The 18014-nt window shown below is 40.3% G+C and overlaps 1 protein-coding gene across 5 annotated transcripts in view; it reads right to left on the bottom strand.

Moving 5' to 3' along the window:
* Positions 1 to 2695: 2695 nt before the first annotated feature.
* The window catches only part of LOC116038545 (FERM domain-containing protein 5), a 61659-nt gene continuing 46340 nt past the window's right edge, over positions 2696 to 18014 (bottom strand). Inside the window, exons 3-14 of one of the 5 annotated variants that reach the window (XM_031283044.2) lie at positions 17354 to 17396; positions 16010 to 16088; positions 13438 to 13535; positions 12504 to 12627; positions 11472 to 11559; positions 11231 to 11319; positions 10543 to 10606; positions 10340 to 10431; positions 9367 to 9441; positions 8254 to 8322; positions 7958 to 8064; positions 2696 to 4664 (exon numbers count right to left, since the gene is read on the bottom strand). In XM_031283044.2, the coding sequence (XP_031138904.1) occupies positions 4078 to 4664; positions 7958 to 8064; positions 8254 to 8322; positions 9367 to 9441; positions 10340 to 10431; positions 10543 to 10606; positions 11231 to 11319; positions 11472 to 11559; positions 12504 to 12627; positions 13438 to 13535; positions 16010 to 16088; positions 17354 to 17396 (1515 nt within the window). In that variant the 3' untranslated portion in view covers positions 2696 to 4077. Of the gene's footprint in view, positions 4665 to 7957; positions 8065 to 8253; positions 8323 to 9366; positions 9442 to 10339; positions 10432 to 10542; positions 10607 to 11230; positions 11320 to 11471; positions 11560 to 12503; positions 12628 to 13437; positions 13536 to 16009; positions 16686 to 17353; positions 17397 to 18014 lie in introns of all 5 variants that reach the window. The other 4 variants (XM_031283045.2, XM_031283047.2, XM_031283046.2 and 1 more) reach the window with 4 other exon arrangements.

Raw genomic sequence — 18014 nt, 5'->3', positions numbered from 1 at the left:
CAAAAATCAATTCTTCATCTTCCAATGCACCACATTGTATTTGCATGGCTGTACCTTCACTGCTGCTTTTTAAGAATGGACAGGCTGTTTCTGATTTGTAAACCATGGATGACAATCACATCAAAAGTTCATCCAAAGTCACACATCTGGCCAAAACTGCAGCCATTTCCCATGAAGTAAAAGAACGACAAAATATGTAAACATGACACAGCAAATGAAATGTAAAATTAAAGTCAGGTTTGTCACAGGAAACCTGTAAAGACAAATTAAGACAGAGACTTCGGGCTGCCCACTACATTACAAAGAACTGTTTTTCCTGCTTGGCCTGGGAGATTTAAGGATGGAGTAGTCTGTAGTACAGTTGTTAGGGATGTTGTGTCTTTTCTTTCGTTCTCCATTCCTTCATCTTTGTCACTTTGGTAAACTGCAGAGTTAGGATCCAGGCACAGGGAACAATCTGTCACTTGACAATGAAGCAGCAAAGAAAACAGCAGAACAAATATCCACACAAGAGGTCTCTAAGGAAAAATCTATTTTTTTTTATAAAATGTTATATATGAATGCAACAGTAAGTGTCTCAGTGGTCACATCATTGTTAGAGTCAGCACAACAGCAATTTGGTAAGTGATTTTCTAGAAACAGAAAGGACATATTTGACTTACTCATCGTTGGATTTTCATACACAAGTTTGTAAATCACATAATTTTGCTCTTACAGCTGATTATTGCTCCTTGAATAATGCTGCCTTGTTCTTTTTTTTTTTTAATTGTTGCATGTTCAGAGAGACCACTGACGCTACATAATGCTGATAGATGTATGAGAAACACCTTTGCAGACTGACCTTTAAAAGATGTCCTGCGAACAACTCAGCCCGGCTGCACTGGTCGGTCATGTTGACCTTTATGTCAGTAAAGAAGTAATAAATATGAAGTATGAATGTACACCAAAAAAAAAAGTCAACCCACCCACCCTGCTCCAACCCCTGTTAGGAAAAATGTTCTTCATCTTTGCATCGCCATTTACTGGTTGTATCCGAGTTACAAATTATTATCTTGACATAAATAAGCTCCTACACTGCATATATGACAGGTTTCTTGCCATGGTAGCTCTAATGATTTGGCATTCCCTCTAGCATTGCGCTAAGAAATGTCAGTGGTACTTCCTCCACCACAGATAACTAGTGAAGGATAATGAGCTTCAGGAGTGGATCCAGCCACAACGCCAAAGTGCATGCTACTCTATGGTCAGGACTGAAATTAAGCCAAGACCTGACGCGCTCGGATTACACATACAGCAATACAGCAAACAAAGAAGGTAGCACCATCGGGCCTTTAGTGGAGCAGCTGCAGGTGTTGGTATGAGAGTGTGACGTTTAAATTAGCAGGCCAAAAACAAGCAACCCTGTGCAGCCACTGAAGTGGTGAGTCAAATTCCCAATTTGTTTTTTAAATCAAACTTTCAAAGAACCTCTTGAAGGCCTCTGATATTCTTCAGTCTTCTCTACCTCTTTCTCATTGTATTTCCTTTCTCTTTTCCTTCCACTAAGTCCTTTTCGCCTTTTGCAAACGTTTTTTTTTATTACTTTTTTACCTCTCTGTCTAATCCTTCACCGCTACAACCTTTAATCTCATTTCCATTCCTACATACAGACACAGTAACACTTACACCTGCACTTGGTGCAGGATGTATACACGCAATACAAAAAACAGATTTTACCCAGAATCCAGCAGCCGTGGCAGTTATTGCTTCCTGGAGCTGTGAGACCGAAGAGTCTCGAGCCTGACAGACAAATCTAAGGGCAGGTATTATTCGCCAATATCGGCTTATCACAGAAATATTTGTGTCTGCTTTTATTTTGGGGGATGTGAAAATGAATGTAAGGAAATAACTAAAGTATGTAATTAAAAAGATTTGTGTGCAAGCAAAGTGCATAAGGTACCTCAGAAGCAGACTACATTGTTACCTCCACCAAAGAAGGTGTGTTTCCAGTCCCCGTTAATTGTTCATTGTTCATTTATTAATGACAAAATGTTTTGTTTAGGGCTGCAGCAAACACTTATTTTCATTATTGATTAATCTGCCCATTATTTTCTAGATGAATACATTCATTGTTGGGTCAATAAAATGTCAGAAAATAGTGAAAGAAATCCATTAGAATTTCTTAGAACCCAAAGTGACATATTCAAAATAGGCCAATTTTTTTTTTTTAAATCTGTTTTTACCAGTCTCAAACCCAAATATATTCAATTTACAATGATATGAAATAGAGAAATTCTGCTGAAACCAGAAAATGTTTGCCATTTTGCTTGAAATATGGCTGCTAATTATTAAAAAAAGCTGCCAATTAATTTTCTATCAATCGATTAACAAATCGTTTCAGCTTTAGTTCTGCTTTATTACTTTTTTAAATGAATTTCAGTGTGAGGATAGGCCATGGTTCAAGGATCAAGTGACAAGATCCAGTATCGGTCAGGCTCACAGTCACCTCTCCAAACTCTTATAGTAAAATAAGATATGGTAAAGTTATGAAAGGTGAAAATGTGCTTTTGGATTATTTGGTTCTTGTGGTGGTATAATGATATCTCCAGATTTCATTCTGTACAAATACATGTTCATTAACATTATCATTAAAATGATGCACACACTGAAGGCTGATTCACTGCTGGTGGACTGATGAGAGGTGTGATCAGTGTTGAGTGGATCTGGATAAAAACCTTGTTTTTTTAGTCCCCACTTCCACATTTCCATAAATGCTTCTGACCTTACTTGAAACACAGCGCTAAAAAAGGTATAATTTAATCTTCAATAACAAAATAACATTTCAGTTCTGTTAAAATATACATGGAAAACCTGTCAATATATATTAGGAAAACTACTAGAACAAACTAATTTGTACAAAAAGTACATCATTATTCTTATTCTAATAATAATATAGTATGATACATAAACCTAAGTGCAAGGTTGATATGAAACCAAAATAAATCATAAACTCTTCATACAAAGAAATGATTGAAATTCATCGAATTTCAACTTGATGAGAAAAATGCAAATCAAATTAACTGGAGAAATAACAGAACAACTGAACAAATGAGCACATTCAAAAGTACTTCATTATTAAAACCATATGAGCACTGCACATCTATCTAGACTTATCTATTGGTGCCAGCGAATCTTTGCTCTTCATGAATATTTCTCTAACCGCATCTGACACACTATTGGTACTGGTTTATTTTACTGTATCCCTATAAAATGTTAGAAATACAACGTTGTTCTTCTTCAGTTTCCTTTGTACACCACTGTATACTAAAGTGTAATTGTGTCTTAAAACAATCCACAAATCAACCTTTTCTTATTCTTGAAAAAGGCATTTGGTAATCACCCTGCCTGCTATCAGTTTAATTCCCTACAGATTGTTTTTCTGAATCTGTTGTTTGTCTAGTTGACTTCTGATGGGGATTAACCAATATCGAAAGATATTATACTACTTTGCCTCACATATACTACTCACAGCAGTAGGCCTATCAACTCTAACAAAACTCACTTCCATCTTCACTTTAATGACAAATCAACTTCTCGATTGCTGTTCATCTTTTCTCCTTTCCTTATGCAAATACATGTTTAAAAGCAATAAATAATAAATGAAGGCAACGTTCATCCGTTTCAACAAAATCTTCCTGTAAAAAGGAACCGTTTAAATTTCTTCAGTTCTTTGATTTCTGTTTAAATTTTTTTCCTTTGTGTTATTTGAAAAAATAAAATACCTGAAATGAGTTGAAATAAAAAAAAAAGCAAAAAAAAAAAAAAAAAAAAAAAAGTCCTTAGGCTTTGTAGAAAAAGAAGAAGAAAACAAGCGAAACGAGGAGGTGGTTGGGTGGGTAGGGGGGTTAACTCAAAGTGGAGGAGGGGAAGAGAGATCCAGGCCCGGTGTTACCAGGAGTGGTCCAAGCTGTATGTCTGCAGGAGGATGATGAGACAAGCAGGGTTCATGGTTGGGACGAGGCTGCCCTCCATCACTCCGGAGTCCTAAACCGTCATCTCAGACCCCTGAACGGGCTTACGAACTCTACGACCTCACTCTCACTTGTTAACGAGCAACCCGCCCACCCAGCGGAGCTTGCAGGCAAACCACCGCCTGAGGGGACAAAAGTATTCGTAATGGAACTGCTCAAATTCTGGGGTCTGGCGGATATCACGTAAAAATGCAATGTCAAGGTCTGACTCGGTGAGGATGATGAGGAGGAGGAGCAAGACAAAGAGGAGTCCAATGGTCACAAGGAGCAAACGGAGGACACTTAAGACAAATTTATTCACCTGTTCCACCTCGCTGAGGGCCGAGTCCCCCCCTGCACCCTCCTGTGCAGATCTACCGTCCGCACCAAAATCACCCCCTTCTCCGCGCATGGGGGTGCCCGCCTCCGACTCCTTCTCCTCCTCGATGCTGCAGGGCGCCCCGTTGATCTGGCGCGAGACAGCCAGCTCCATGCTGTGCTCGGCCACCGGGGTGGGCAGGACGCTGTCAGACGGGCTGTAGGCCTCGTCCGAGATCACCGCAGTCCTCTCACTGGCGTCCGTGGCCTGGCTCCGGGAGCGTGGCATGAAGCAGTCCCCATGGGACACTGAACGCACCGGTGTAGAGTGGGCACTGTCACGCAATGACTCCAGACCTTGTGGAGTGGTTCAGGGAAGGAGAGGAGGAGGGAAACAGACAGGAAGAAAGGAATATTACACACATTTTACAGCATGAATGAAATTAATGACATGATGTGGCCATTCATAATATATACTAGTGTGGCGTTCAGTGACACAATATACTATGATTCTGCTTCTAAATGCTGAGAGGTCTGTTCTGTTGTTTGTCCAGCAGAGGTCTGTTACAGAGCACAGACACACAGTCTCCAACCTGAATGCAGAAATCTGATCATGCTTTCCCCAGAGTCAAGCAGACAGGGGGGAGTATTGTCATTGTACAGAATGCTCTTAAGCTGATGTGATGCCTACTCATCATCTCTAATGGAAGAAATCTGTATGTTCCACTTGCACTGAAAGTGCAGATCCCATTTCCAACCACAGAGTGTAGAAACCTGTTAAGATTAAGTATACTTTACTTTAAACCAAGCCTGTGTCCTGTTAAAATAGCTAACATCCTCGCTTTTTCTCTTTCTTTGCACTTTCGGAGCCCTAATCTCCAAACAAACAGATACAAGATGTTACAGCACTGATCCCACTTTGGATATTAGATTTCTCTATACGGTATGTATCGGTTGTTTAAAAAGCATGCTATTGCAAATATATATATATATATATATATATATATATATATATATATATATATATATATATATATATATATATATATGTATATGCAAATTACAGAAACAATTGTAGCAACTAAAATTATTTTAATGCCCATAGGGGCATGTGAGTGTTATTTTAAGATAGACGTGAAAAATGCCTAAAGAAAACTTATAATCAACCTGCTTGCATCAGCACCAAAAACTCAAAGATTCTTTGCTAATTAAAGCTATTACAGTATATGCAATATGAAATCTGTTTATGGATAAATAACAAGACAGGAAAAAATATTTTGGCTAATTTGATCAGATTAAACACCTAACATCTCAAGCTACTTTCTGAGATTGATGCTAAAATTATACAGAAATCCAATTTTGCCATAAAACAGTAATGCTCATTGGCTTGCAACATTGCCCACAACGGTCTTATGCAACTGTAGATATTAAAGGGATACAGAAGCTATGTCGTTGGAAATGATATAGAAAAACCTGAGACATACAGTATGTATACCTACCTAAAACTATTCAACAATGCATTTTCTTCAAGGCTTGATTACTGCTACTGTACAACTCTACTGTTCCTTCTGCAGCAGAAGTAACAGTACCGTATGTGAGAGCCTCAACAGTATGTACATGTCAGTGATGATGAGCTGTGGTTGAGCCCTTTGCTGACCATATCACATTATCCAGAATGCCAAAGCAGCAACATTATACCTTTACTATAAAGGAAAGGGATTTAAATTCAGCTTTTGATGAGGAAGCACATCATGATCATCATATTTTTTTGTAAACTGCAGGAAAAGTAGGACCAATTGTGTGCAGTGTCTAAGCCTCTGCTGACATGACACTCCTGTCAAGTGAAATAAATAAAGGCATGAAGGCTGAGTGACTGTCAGCAGCCATCTTTACTCAGTGTTGATCAGCCTCAGCTTATCCTACGTTATGCTTACAAGAGTGAGGCAGCGAAACAGAAAAAGCATTGCTTTAATTTGTGTTTATGTTTAGAGCTTTTAATTTGAAACACCGACTTCAAAAGAAACACATACACCAAATAAACAAACCATACCTCTTGAAATAGTGCAAACTGGTTGGAACTAAATAGCGCTGCCACATAAAGAGTCATCTCATCTAAATCAACAAAATCACCTTCACAAAAGCACCAAGAAGAAAAATTAAATAAATGCAACTAAGACCTCCAGTAGGCACAGACAACCAAAAGAATGGTGTCACTCCCTCCCCGCCAACATTGCTGAGGCAGAGACTGATTTAAAATAGAGAAAGCAGTTGGCACTTCCATGTAAAGCACATCCCTGGCTGGTTCTGCGAGTTTACCTGGAGGGTTGCTGGGCTGAACACAGGGCAGTGGAGTGCCAGGTAGAGGGGTAACGCTGGCAGACTCCTGCTGCCCCGCCAGGGCAGGATAAAGGGGCAGGACACCCAGGGCCTTGCCCAGCATACGAGGTCCCAAGCTCAGCACGCGAACCTTCACATCCCGGTAGCAGTGGTTGATCATACGCAGGTGGACATTCACCCGGGTGGTGATACGGATCAGACACTTCACCATGGTTGCCGCATGCACGTGTTTATCCCGTCTTTTTGGTCCCTGTCCCGGAGTCCAGGCCACAGTCTTGCTGTGTGTGTGTGTTTGTGTGTGTAAGGCCAAAGGGTTCTGCCTTAGTTGCAGTTTGCAGAGAGGAGTGTATGAGGTAAAACAGTGTCTTTCTGCAGCAGTGCTACAATGGTCGGTATTGGCCTGGCCTGGTTTGGCCCCACCCAGTCTAGTGACATACATGGAGTAGAAGACCCAGGTTATTTTCAGCTGGGGTATTAATACCACTGTAAGACACCCAGTCAGCACACACTGGGGGTGGGAAGCTCTTATGGCTCTCTTGAACCCACAGCCAAGACCATCAGTATGCACAGTACACCTATATGATACAGTACAGTATGTACTTGAAAGGTAGGGTCAAAGCGTGTCACTGCTGGTTTTACCCAGAGCCATGCAGGACAGTACACCCGCTGCGCCAATCTCTGTAAAAGGGGAAGTGAGGCCACCTGTTTTGGGCCAAGCGCCTGCAGGTGGGGTGAATAAGTGACTTTAGCTGCCACTGTGTTGGCACACCAAATACACACTCGCTCAAACACACACACACACACACACACACACACACACACACACACACACACACACAGCTGAAACCCTGCATTGAAGTGGAGCAAGCTGACTGACGCACACACCTGCAGCATGTTCCACCAGCACTGTAAGCATGAACTGGGCCAAATGGCTCAAGTTACAGCGTGTGTGTGTGTGTGTGTGTGTGTGTGTGTGTATGCAGAAGTGTGTTTTCTCAAGAAGGGGAGGAGTTTGCACAAATAGGACTAATGGCTCCCTGATCCATTTAAGATTTTGTACCAGCCAGTAGGTACGCATTATCCACGATTATATCTGAAGAGATGGATCATAACTGCTTCCTGGATGGTACCGAAACTACAAATTACGTGTTTCAGTGGATGAGGAGGACGTGTAAACAATACCATACTCACTGTGAGGCCTCTACAGAACACATAATGTCTTGTGAAAACACACATTTGCACTTCTATGGCAGGTAGGGGATTTGCTGCTTGCTTAAGCTTGGTAAAGAATGGAGATGAAGCTCAGTTCTTACCCTCCATGATAGATATGTGCACAGCTCTCCGACGCGTGCGTGGCACACTGGTTAGGCGAGGCCCGTGTGTGATGGATGGACAACTTCTGCTGGGCACGAGGCCAGCTCTGCAGAGATAAACAGACACAAATGCACAAACGTCACCGCACAGAGAAACAGCTATGAGCGGAGGTAACTTATACTGTAGCGATTAGGTGCTGCTGATATAAAGTCATCTACAGTAGCTTGGCACCTAAAAAAATGAAACAAAAATCTGATTGAGGACATTCTGACCTCTCCTGAGTTTACAACTCTACCTGTGTATTTCTGGAGGTTCGCGTTTGATTTTGGCACTCTGCTCCATCACCTCTTTTGCCACTCGACCACTGTTATAAAGCACAGAGACGATGCTCAGGATGAGTTACACACACACACACACACACACACACACACACACACACACACACACACACACACGCGTAACCAGGCACCCTGGTGTCACCCAATGCCATGACAACCACCACTGCAGTGGATGAGTACAGTGCATGAGCATCATGATTGAATTAACCCGGTGAATTCAGCTTTGTGTAACTAAATTACTACCAGTCAGACAAATGCACACACAGACTTGCAGGCAAAAAGATACAAAAAAAAAAAATGATCATGGTTTTCCCTCCAACAGTAAACTCAACATTTAACTGACTGGGCTTGTGATCTCACTTCCTATACAGTCTCCATATATGAATATTATCAGATATTTATAATGCAAAATTACTTTCCATCCCTTTAATCTTGACCTTTAAACAGTTAAATATAACTATTTCCCTCTCAAATGGCCATTTCATCCAATTTACCTCTAGTAGTTTTGGTTTTAACAGCTGAGGTTTGAGATATCCAATGGCCTAATATCTTTAGTATAAAATATTTATACTAGTAGATTATCCCAAGTAACCGGAAAATTGTTTTTGAAAATGCATGTTGATGTCAGAAAGGAAAGGAAAACAAAGGAAATGTCATTCACCCCCAGAGGCAAAAATCTCAGAGATGGATATCTCAAAATCTGAGCAAATAAAACAAAACCCATATCGTCATACCAAGCTAGATTCAACTAAAGTTAAGTGAGAAATGTTTCTTTTATATAATTTGGGTGAACTGATCCTATAATAAAGGACAATATCTTGGCCATACTACAGTTTTACAGCTCATACAAGGTGATAATGCCTCAAGTGATCAGTCCACTTTATTTTCCTCTCTGTGTCCTCTTGTGAGGTGTCAGTCCTATCCTCCGGGCAAAAGTACGCTGACGTTACAGCACAGAAGGCCAGGAGGCCATATCTTCTGGGAACACTTCTCTTCACTTCCAGCTGGGGGTTTTCTGCAGTGTCCTCCCCTCCCTGTCATCAGTCACAGGGTCTTGACGTGTACTCTACCTGTAACGGAAACGGCTGCCCTTGAAGAACAAGTTGCTGCTGGACACCGTTCGAACTTGACTTGACTTCTCAAGCCTGATGGAACAAGAGAAAAAGAGAGAACAATTAAGCCTACTGCACCTAAATAAGGAAAACAGGAAGGCAAACTACAAGTATGAACTTAAATGTCCTACTCATTCTTGCAAGAATATGCTCTTCGTATGATTACACTGTTGAAGCGTGAATATTAATTCTTGCTTTCTCAATCCCAGAGCAAAGCAGAAAATTGGATCAAATTCCCTGCTATTAATCTATGCATGTTCTCTCCTTGCAGTATAGGCACTACGAAGACACAACTCCATACAGTATTCAATATGTTTATATTGTCATAGTAAGTGAGACGTTAATGTTTAATGTTTCATTTTGCTTCCAAGGGATGTGTGCTTCTCTTCTATCACATGTCCTTTTGCCATTTAGTTTCACAAACGCCTTATTACAGTACGGTTCTAATAAGTGGGAGGCTGATAAAATATTATCAGTCTGCCACTTGCGAGAGTCATCAAAAGGTCACAACATATTAGCTCCAATGCACGTGCTAAGCTCTGCCCTTGTCGTGCCCCCTCTCTTTCCATCTGCTAACCCCTACACACACCCTTTATCTTTTTTTAATGTTTTTAATCACTTTTCCTGAGCTGGAGAGGACAGAGGGGGACACACTATTATTCATGGCTTAGACAGGGGAGCCATATCTCAGAGAGAACGCTGAAGTGCTTGTAGTCTCGTGCCAGTGCACACTCATTCACTAAAGGTCAGAGGCAACTCACACCTCATTTTCCCGCTGACAAACAACCTGGGGGGGAAGGGGCTTTTAAGGACACCAAGGTACTGTGACGGCAACCCTCAAGGATGCAGAGCAGGTAACTAAATCATGACAGCACGGGGAAATAAGAAGTTAACATTGAAATGAAATGAAAGAAGAAATTTGTGGACTTACTTATAGAACGCTTGGTTCTCCACTCCACACTTCCAAAGGTGCTTGCATGCCTCCGGTGTGGGCGCAAAGTATGTCAAGATGATCTTTTTGTCCTGCACGTTGAAAATGAGAAATCGTGCAGGAAAATATAACAAACTGAGACAGAAAACCACACTCAACCCTGCTGACATTTTATCCAAACATCCAACAATTCATGCTCTCACCTCCCTCTGATTTGCATGTACGTGGAAGGTCTTGCCTTCGAACTTCAGTTTGGTCACTTCGTTCCTGTCCAGGAGAGAGCACAGCAACAGTCACACATACAGTAAGCAGAAACAGGAAACCACAGCCTCTTTAAATATTCATGAAAACCACTTTGAGATCACATAAACAGCAATGGAGCTCTGTGTCTGGCTGACTAAACAAATAACTGATAATATTCCCTGCAGACTAGGAATGGACGGAGAATGAGGGTAACCTGAGCGCTTCTGAAGGCAAACAAACAAGCCAGTATAAATACTGCAAACATAATAAGTCCGTCTTTATTATTGTAACGGGAACCTTTTCAGTAAAAAGCATACAGACAAAAACACACATGTTAAATGGACTTGTATAAATGTTCCATTTATCAGTAAATCATCTTACTGAATTCAAACCAGTAGGCCTAAGATGGCATAATTAGCTATCTGTGCACATGCTATCCATTCGTGGATGAGCTTTGTTGAGTATTACTGTACAACCAGCTGTAGTGCACATGCTGTTTCACGTAGAACGCCCTGCATATGGAGCATGTATGTCCGATCAGGTAAAATTAAGGCCTGCAGCACAGTGTTTGTCTATTTACATTCTGCGAGTACTCGAGGAGTGCCCTGTCTTTGGCTCACATAAGACAATGTTGCACATTTGGCTCACCATTTAAGAAAATGAACTCTCCTGTTTCCCTGAAGCACCACAAAACCAAATGGTGTGAAGGCGAGGAAAGCTGGGTTCCCGGACACATCCTGAAAAAGAACAATTTCAAAATATAACTTGAATGCCCACATTTAAAAACGGATAAAATATAAATCAGACATATAGTTTCAATGTTTAAGTTGGACAGAACTGTTTTCTGAAATGTTTACTATCTAAAAATAGTACAGCAGTGCTGAAAAACCTTGCATGGATGTGGATCAACACCATATGTCTCCAGCATCTGGGCTTTCTGCAGGAAATTTCGCTCTGATGTTTCAGGTGTCTGTCCACTGAGGGAGAGCAACAACACACCGAACATCTGTGTCAGTCCAGCATAAACATAAAAAATGCAACACAAAGTCTTGAAAGGCCAAACATATCTGAGAGAGGCACACACAAATTAATTTCCAATGATGTGATACACTCATTTTGAAAGACTGTAAGAGGCAGACAGAGGTTATGGAGATCAAACATTAACATAAGATCAGTTGAGGCAAAGAAAATATATTATGATATATTTAAAAAGCAGTTGTTGTTAATCTCTGCTTCAACTGTTACAGTCAGGCTGTCAAATGTGAGTATTCATAGTGAAGCACTGAGTTTACTTGGTGGTGCAGAAAGAAGAAACCACTAGTGGGCAGCAGAGTCTCATGCTGTTGGTCATTCTGCTCCTACAGCATCCAAACTGGACTTTGTTGATGCCTTTTTACCTGTATTGTGTCTAACAATACATCCTTAACACAGCAGCTCATTCATATTATATATTATATATTATTATATGATAAAAAAAAAACTTATTTTTGTGCAATCAGTTGGGGGAATTGGACTGAGCTCACCTGCTGTCTGTGAGTGCGTGCGTGCGTGCGTGCGTGCGTGCGTGCGTGCGTGCGTGCGTACGTGTGTGTGTGTGCATGCGTGAACTTGCTCTGTCTGCTAACTTTTATTATTGCACTCTGCTGCTTGGGCTAGGACTCATCACTAATCACACTAATAACTATAATAAAGGGAAGGTAATGAGCTTAAGACAATATCACGAGCATGAACATGAGTTATTTCATTGGATAGTGGAGAAGAGAGCGCTTTTCTCCGCTATCTGCTCAAAATGCACTTAATCACATAATAGCCAAAGGAGGTCTGGTCTTTGTTCAACCTGTATAAGAGCAGGATCTGTAGGTATGTGGAAACAAGAGAGATATTGATCTAAAAAAATGTAGTTTTATATTTGGGCTCTTACATCAGCTCTGTCTTGTGTATGTCTGAAATCCGGCGCTCCAGCTTCTCCGAATGTTTAGGGAAGAACTGAAATTTGGAGCTGTAACCTTCAGGATGCTTCCCAGGGTCGTAATTACCAATCTCAGCTGGAGGGAGGATCAGAAAAAGTAAAATGTTAAACAGATTCACAAAGGGCAAATAAAAGTTAAAACAATGTCCACAGCTTTCAGCACAGTGCTGCTTCTGCAGGATGAACATGCCCAGGATTATTTGTGTTCCTTCATGCCACACTGCACTCCCTCAGATGACCCTGATGCTGATTTCTCTCTGCAAGGAGGAGCTGACCAGGCAGCCCATCTTTAATTCATCAGCAGCCCCTCCTCCAGAGGACCTGCCTCTCCTCAAACACTGTGCTTTCTGTGATGTTAGCTGTGCCAGCATACCTCTATGTGTTGTGTTTGTCTGTGTGTGTGTGTGTGTGTGTGTGTGTGTGTGTGTGTGTGTGTGTGTGTGTGTGTGTGTGTGTGTGTGTGTGTGTGTATGTGTGTGTGTGGTGAAAGGATGATAAGATGCCAGATAACCACTTACTTCAAAGACTTTATAATTGAGCATGGCGTCTTGTTTATGAAAGAGTGTGCAAGTCACTGAACTAATTATCATACAGAGTACAGAATTACCTTACATTTTGTACGGGTTATAGAGTCAATATCAGTACATGAAATCACATTCGATGAGTGTGAAATGCCTTCTACATGTCTTAACGCATAAACAATCGTGTTGTCAGTTACTGTTGTAAGTCACTGCAGACATATTCTTTGAGGACCATAATACTGTACATTCTCAGTCTATCACCTAATTACTAAGTACGTATCAAACTGGTGAGCTACAGGACATGGTAAGACAGAGGTCATAGCGGAGAGTGGTGCAAGTCATTTCCATCTGTCACCTTCCATTACCTTGAAGGATGTGGGCAGCGAGCATGGCCGCGTCCGAGGTTTTACACAGGAGCCGACCGTGGTAGAGGTCTCTCTTGATTTGCAGGAAGACAAGATATCTACAAAGGAAAGGACAAAAATCACGTCAGACTGTTTGACAGGCCTGCTTAGTATGAGACTACTGATGAGCAGCAAAACAACAAACCTGATAAACCTCAAGAGATGTTGAGTTCACGTTTCCTATGGCTAGTTTGAATATTTCTTTTTGATTTAGCTGAAATGAGGGTTTTGTTTTGGGGAAAGGAGGGTAGAGGAAGGCCCTGAGGGAAAAGCTGTTACTGACGCTGTGCTTCTGTTAAAGCCTCCAGCCTAGTTTCAGACTCACCCAACCCATCAGCTCCTGAAGCATGAAATTTCCTTAGAGACGACATCTGAGGCAAAATACCATGATGGTGACGATGACTGCTATTACTGTATTATCATTATTGTTATTATCACTTTTAGAGGTGGGATATTAAAATTCTTATTTACAACCCCCCCCCCCAAAAAAAACAAAAAAAAACAACAACAACAACAACCCATTAACAGGAAATCCGACATTCATCTCATTGTTTTTCACAATCAGCCTCGCAGACCTGCTTCTCTCTATCTAGGCCATTTCCACAAAGGCTAACAACGCTTTCTGTGTGGAGAGATGCATTCAAAAGCTGCTTACATTTCCCACATTGTTCACTCAGCAGCAGACCCATGTGAAGGTGTGACGAGTACAACTAATGGGTAATAATTTTACAGCCATTAAGAGCTGATGGCTGCTGATGTTTGGACTGTATTACAAAACATCTGTACAAAGCAAACATGCACTCACAGACATAGCACTTCTGCCAAGTTATTTCACCTTTACAGTACTTACATGGTGCTCCTTTTTTATTTTATGTTGTATTTGTATTTTCATACACATATGTTTTTATGTGTATGTTTCTCTTTTTTCAGTCTTTATTTGAATTTCTTTTCTTTTCTTCTTCTATCTTTATTTAATTTGTTTGGACTACAGGGACAATTTAGCTGTTGAGCTAACCCTGGTACATTAACATCGATGTTCTTAAAATGTCAGCGTTGATTAATGTGCATTGTTCTCAGTAAATTAACAAAAATGGGTCACACTTTACTTGAAGGTATCTAAAGAGTGACATGACACTGTCATGAATGTGTAATAAACATTATAAACAAGTCATAAACGTTTATGACATAACGCTTCTTTTAGTAAGTGTCATTCGGTTTTTTTCATGACAAGTTATGGTTAGGGTTCATATTTCATGACTGTGTCATGACAGTGTCATGTGTTCATGACAGTGTCATGTCACTCTTATGTAGATACCGTCAAGTAAAGTGTTACCCAAAAATGTTCCAATTAGTTTCCCTTTCTTTCTTTTTTCCCCTTCTTTCCTTGTTTGTGTTTCGTCATATGGATCTTCTCACAGGTGTAATTGCTTTTCTGCAGACTGCATACACGCTGTCATACATGCTCTGATGAGGGCTTAGAGCCGGAACACGTCAGCAGTTTTGTCAGCCCATTTCTTGAGAAACACACCTGGAAAGCATGTTAACTATATTGAATAGGCATTTTTCACAGAGAACATTTTGACATGTCACAGTAGGAAAAGCACAGGTGTGTATAATGCAATTAATGATGGCTGAATTCAATGTAGCTCCTTCAGTTTCAGTTCTGTGTGGCTTTCTGGGATGCTTGACTAGAATGGAGCCATCGTTAGTGTTAATAGTAACACCTGTGCTTTTCCTACTAGGACAAGTCAAAATGTCTGCTGTGAAAAAGGCCTATAACACCAAAGGCATCATCATATTTTATGGAAAAGCTGCCTATTTTGTGGTGTCTACAGAATGTAAATGTGGCATTAACATGCAGCATTCTTTGCCCCCTATCTCCTCTATCCGCCCTGTACTCTACATGTGGTGCACATTTCATCTCATTAAACCTCAGAGAGAGTGAGTGGCCTCCTCTCCATCTAGTCAGTGATGGATGTAGTAAACTGCACATGCACACACATAAACCAGCTGGCTACTCTCAGCATTATCTGGAAGCAGTGTAAACTCGGTGTAAACTCTGTGCTCTCTACGTTTTTAATTTGTCACTTTCACCTTTCTGCTTATTAATCGAAACCCATTTAGGAAGAATCACCATGGAAAGAAATGTGTGCATTTATACACTCAGCCTGGCATGATGTTGCCTTTAATGTTCTACCGGAGTGAAGCCTTTTACATTCCTCTCTGCTTTACAACTCCTTTTGCAAACTGTGTTCTGTGTAATATTCATCATAATGTTTTAGACACTAAAGTACTCAGGCTTTTTAATTATGAAGGCCCATAAATAATGTTTTAGAAAGAGATGTTTGCTCTGTCTGAAACTTTTAGAGCCCAATCTGTACAACAGGAACATCTGAAAGAAAAACAAGGACAAAGCACAGATGCTTTTCATGGCCTCTCTTCCTTACTTTTAAACTGAAACAAAGGTAAGCTGAAGCTACATAAGAGCCCTTATCAATTCATCTGAAGTGAAGGCAACAACAGGAGGTCATACCGAGTGATTTCCTCCTTTAGAGAAGCGGGTTCAGGAGGGTAGAACTTGACTCTCAGACACATGGTGAATGGAGGCTGAGCTGGAGGAAACACACACAAAACATTTAAGAAACACACAGGAATCCTTTCATTGTAATATATCAAACGATCGATTGTGGGAGACAGCAGGACTGTTTTGAGACTCAGACAGGCAGATTTAGAGTAAAGTTTCAAAAATCCTATTAGGTCAGTTACTACAGTAGTTGTTTGTCTTGATCAGTGCCCTGCTATTTCCCTTCCTTGCATGCTTTTGTTCTTTACTTTATTTGTAATGGATTGTAGCTATCATGTGTTATACGGTGGCGTTATTTATTGGTGGTAGTTTACTGTACTATCTTGTGCATATGTATTATGTTGTATACATTAATTGTATAAGATATGATGTTTTGATCTATTTTTAGGACCAAGGACAACAGATGGAAACAGTTTCCAACTGTTTGGACTCAGTCTGTTGATCAATGCATCACCCCTGTCATAAATAAATCCTAAACATAAATATTTTTTTGATTTTTCAATATAGATAAATCAAAATGTCCTCTTGATCAATCATTTACTCTATAAAATATCACAAATAATGATACTCGCCCAACACAAGGTGCAGAAGCCCAAAGTGAAGTTTTTTTACCCAAAAGAATTGACTTCAATAATGAAAAAAGAAAGCAAGTTGTAATACTAAATGTATAAAAATACGTATTAGTATAGAAAGTATTAACAGCAAAATGTACTTAAAGTATCAAAAGTAAAAGTACTTACTTACTACTTATTATGCAGAAAAAAATGCCCCTGTAAATGTTTGTAAGCAGCATCAAGGGCTGCAGTTGGTCAAGGTGACTAGTCTTAACTTCTTTATATACACTAATGTTATCTCTAACAATGTATCATATTTAACAAGCTCCTCTGTGGTTTTGTGTGTAAAATGTTATTCTGCAAACTGTGTGAAGTAAAATGTATATTTTCCCTCTCAAATGTAGTGAACAAAAGCAAAAGTAGCATAAAATGGAAATACTAGAGTAAAGTACAAGTACCTCAAAATTGTACGCACAGTACTTGATACTTAAGAGAATTATTAACATTCCATAACCAGCAAATGTTTGGTGTTTTCATTGGATAAATGACTTAAATGATTAATCAATTGTCAGTGTTTGCGCTGTTAACTGTTCTATTGCTACTGTTGCTACAACTCCACAATAAATTATATGGATCAAATATCAGTACGTCATTCAACATCAGTGCAGACCTCGTGTTGAGGATGAGGGATTTAATCACCCAGCATCCAAGATTATAAACAAAAACCCAAAGTACTTACATTTCATTTGCTTTGCAATTGATTTTGAGAACTCCAACCAGTGCTGCATTAGAAAGACAGAAAAACAGATACATGTAAATAATCAAATGTCACAAAAAATCTCTGAGTAATCTACACATCAAATCATTTAGCTGGCACTTACAATACTAGTTGTCATGACGTTCAGCTGTTACTACTGTTCTCTAGGGAAACCTGTTCATGCCACATATGGTGTTACATCGGCACTGCTGGAGCAATACGCCAAAGCTGCATCGAATATTAAGAATTCGCAAGGTTTTCTTTTGAAAACATGACCACGACGGTCTCTTGAGACACGGTTAGAGCAGGAAGGCTGATGAGACAACAGGTTTTGACTTAACAATGAGCTCCTGCTGGTAGTGACAGTTACACAGGCTCTCTGTGTCTATACAGTTCAGCCAGATTCAGATTCTTCATTCTCTTCGGGAGCATATTCTCTCTCCATCCTTCTCCCAGGTTGTCTTCTCGCCAACCCAACCCAACCCACCCACAGCAACAACCACCAAAATAGTCCTGAGTGACAGCATAGGAAATGCAGCATCAGCAGGACTTGGCTATTGTCTGCAGGACTACAACATGATCTGTGAACATGTGAATACTTCATGAATCAAGCAGTGCTAGTAAATTACATGCCTCACAGCAG

Source organism: Sander lucioperca, chromosome 7, assembly GCF_008315115.2.
Source record: "Sander lucioperca isolate FBNREF2018 chromosome 7, SLUC_FBN_1.2, whole genome shotgun sequence".
NCBI lineage: Eukaryota > Metazoa > Chordata > Actinopteri > Perciformes > Percidae > Sander > Sander lucioperca.
This window is presented reverse-complemented; position numbering and strand designations above follow the sequence as displayed.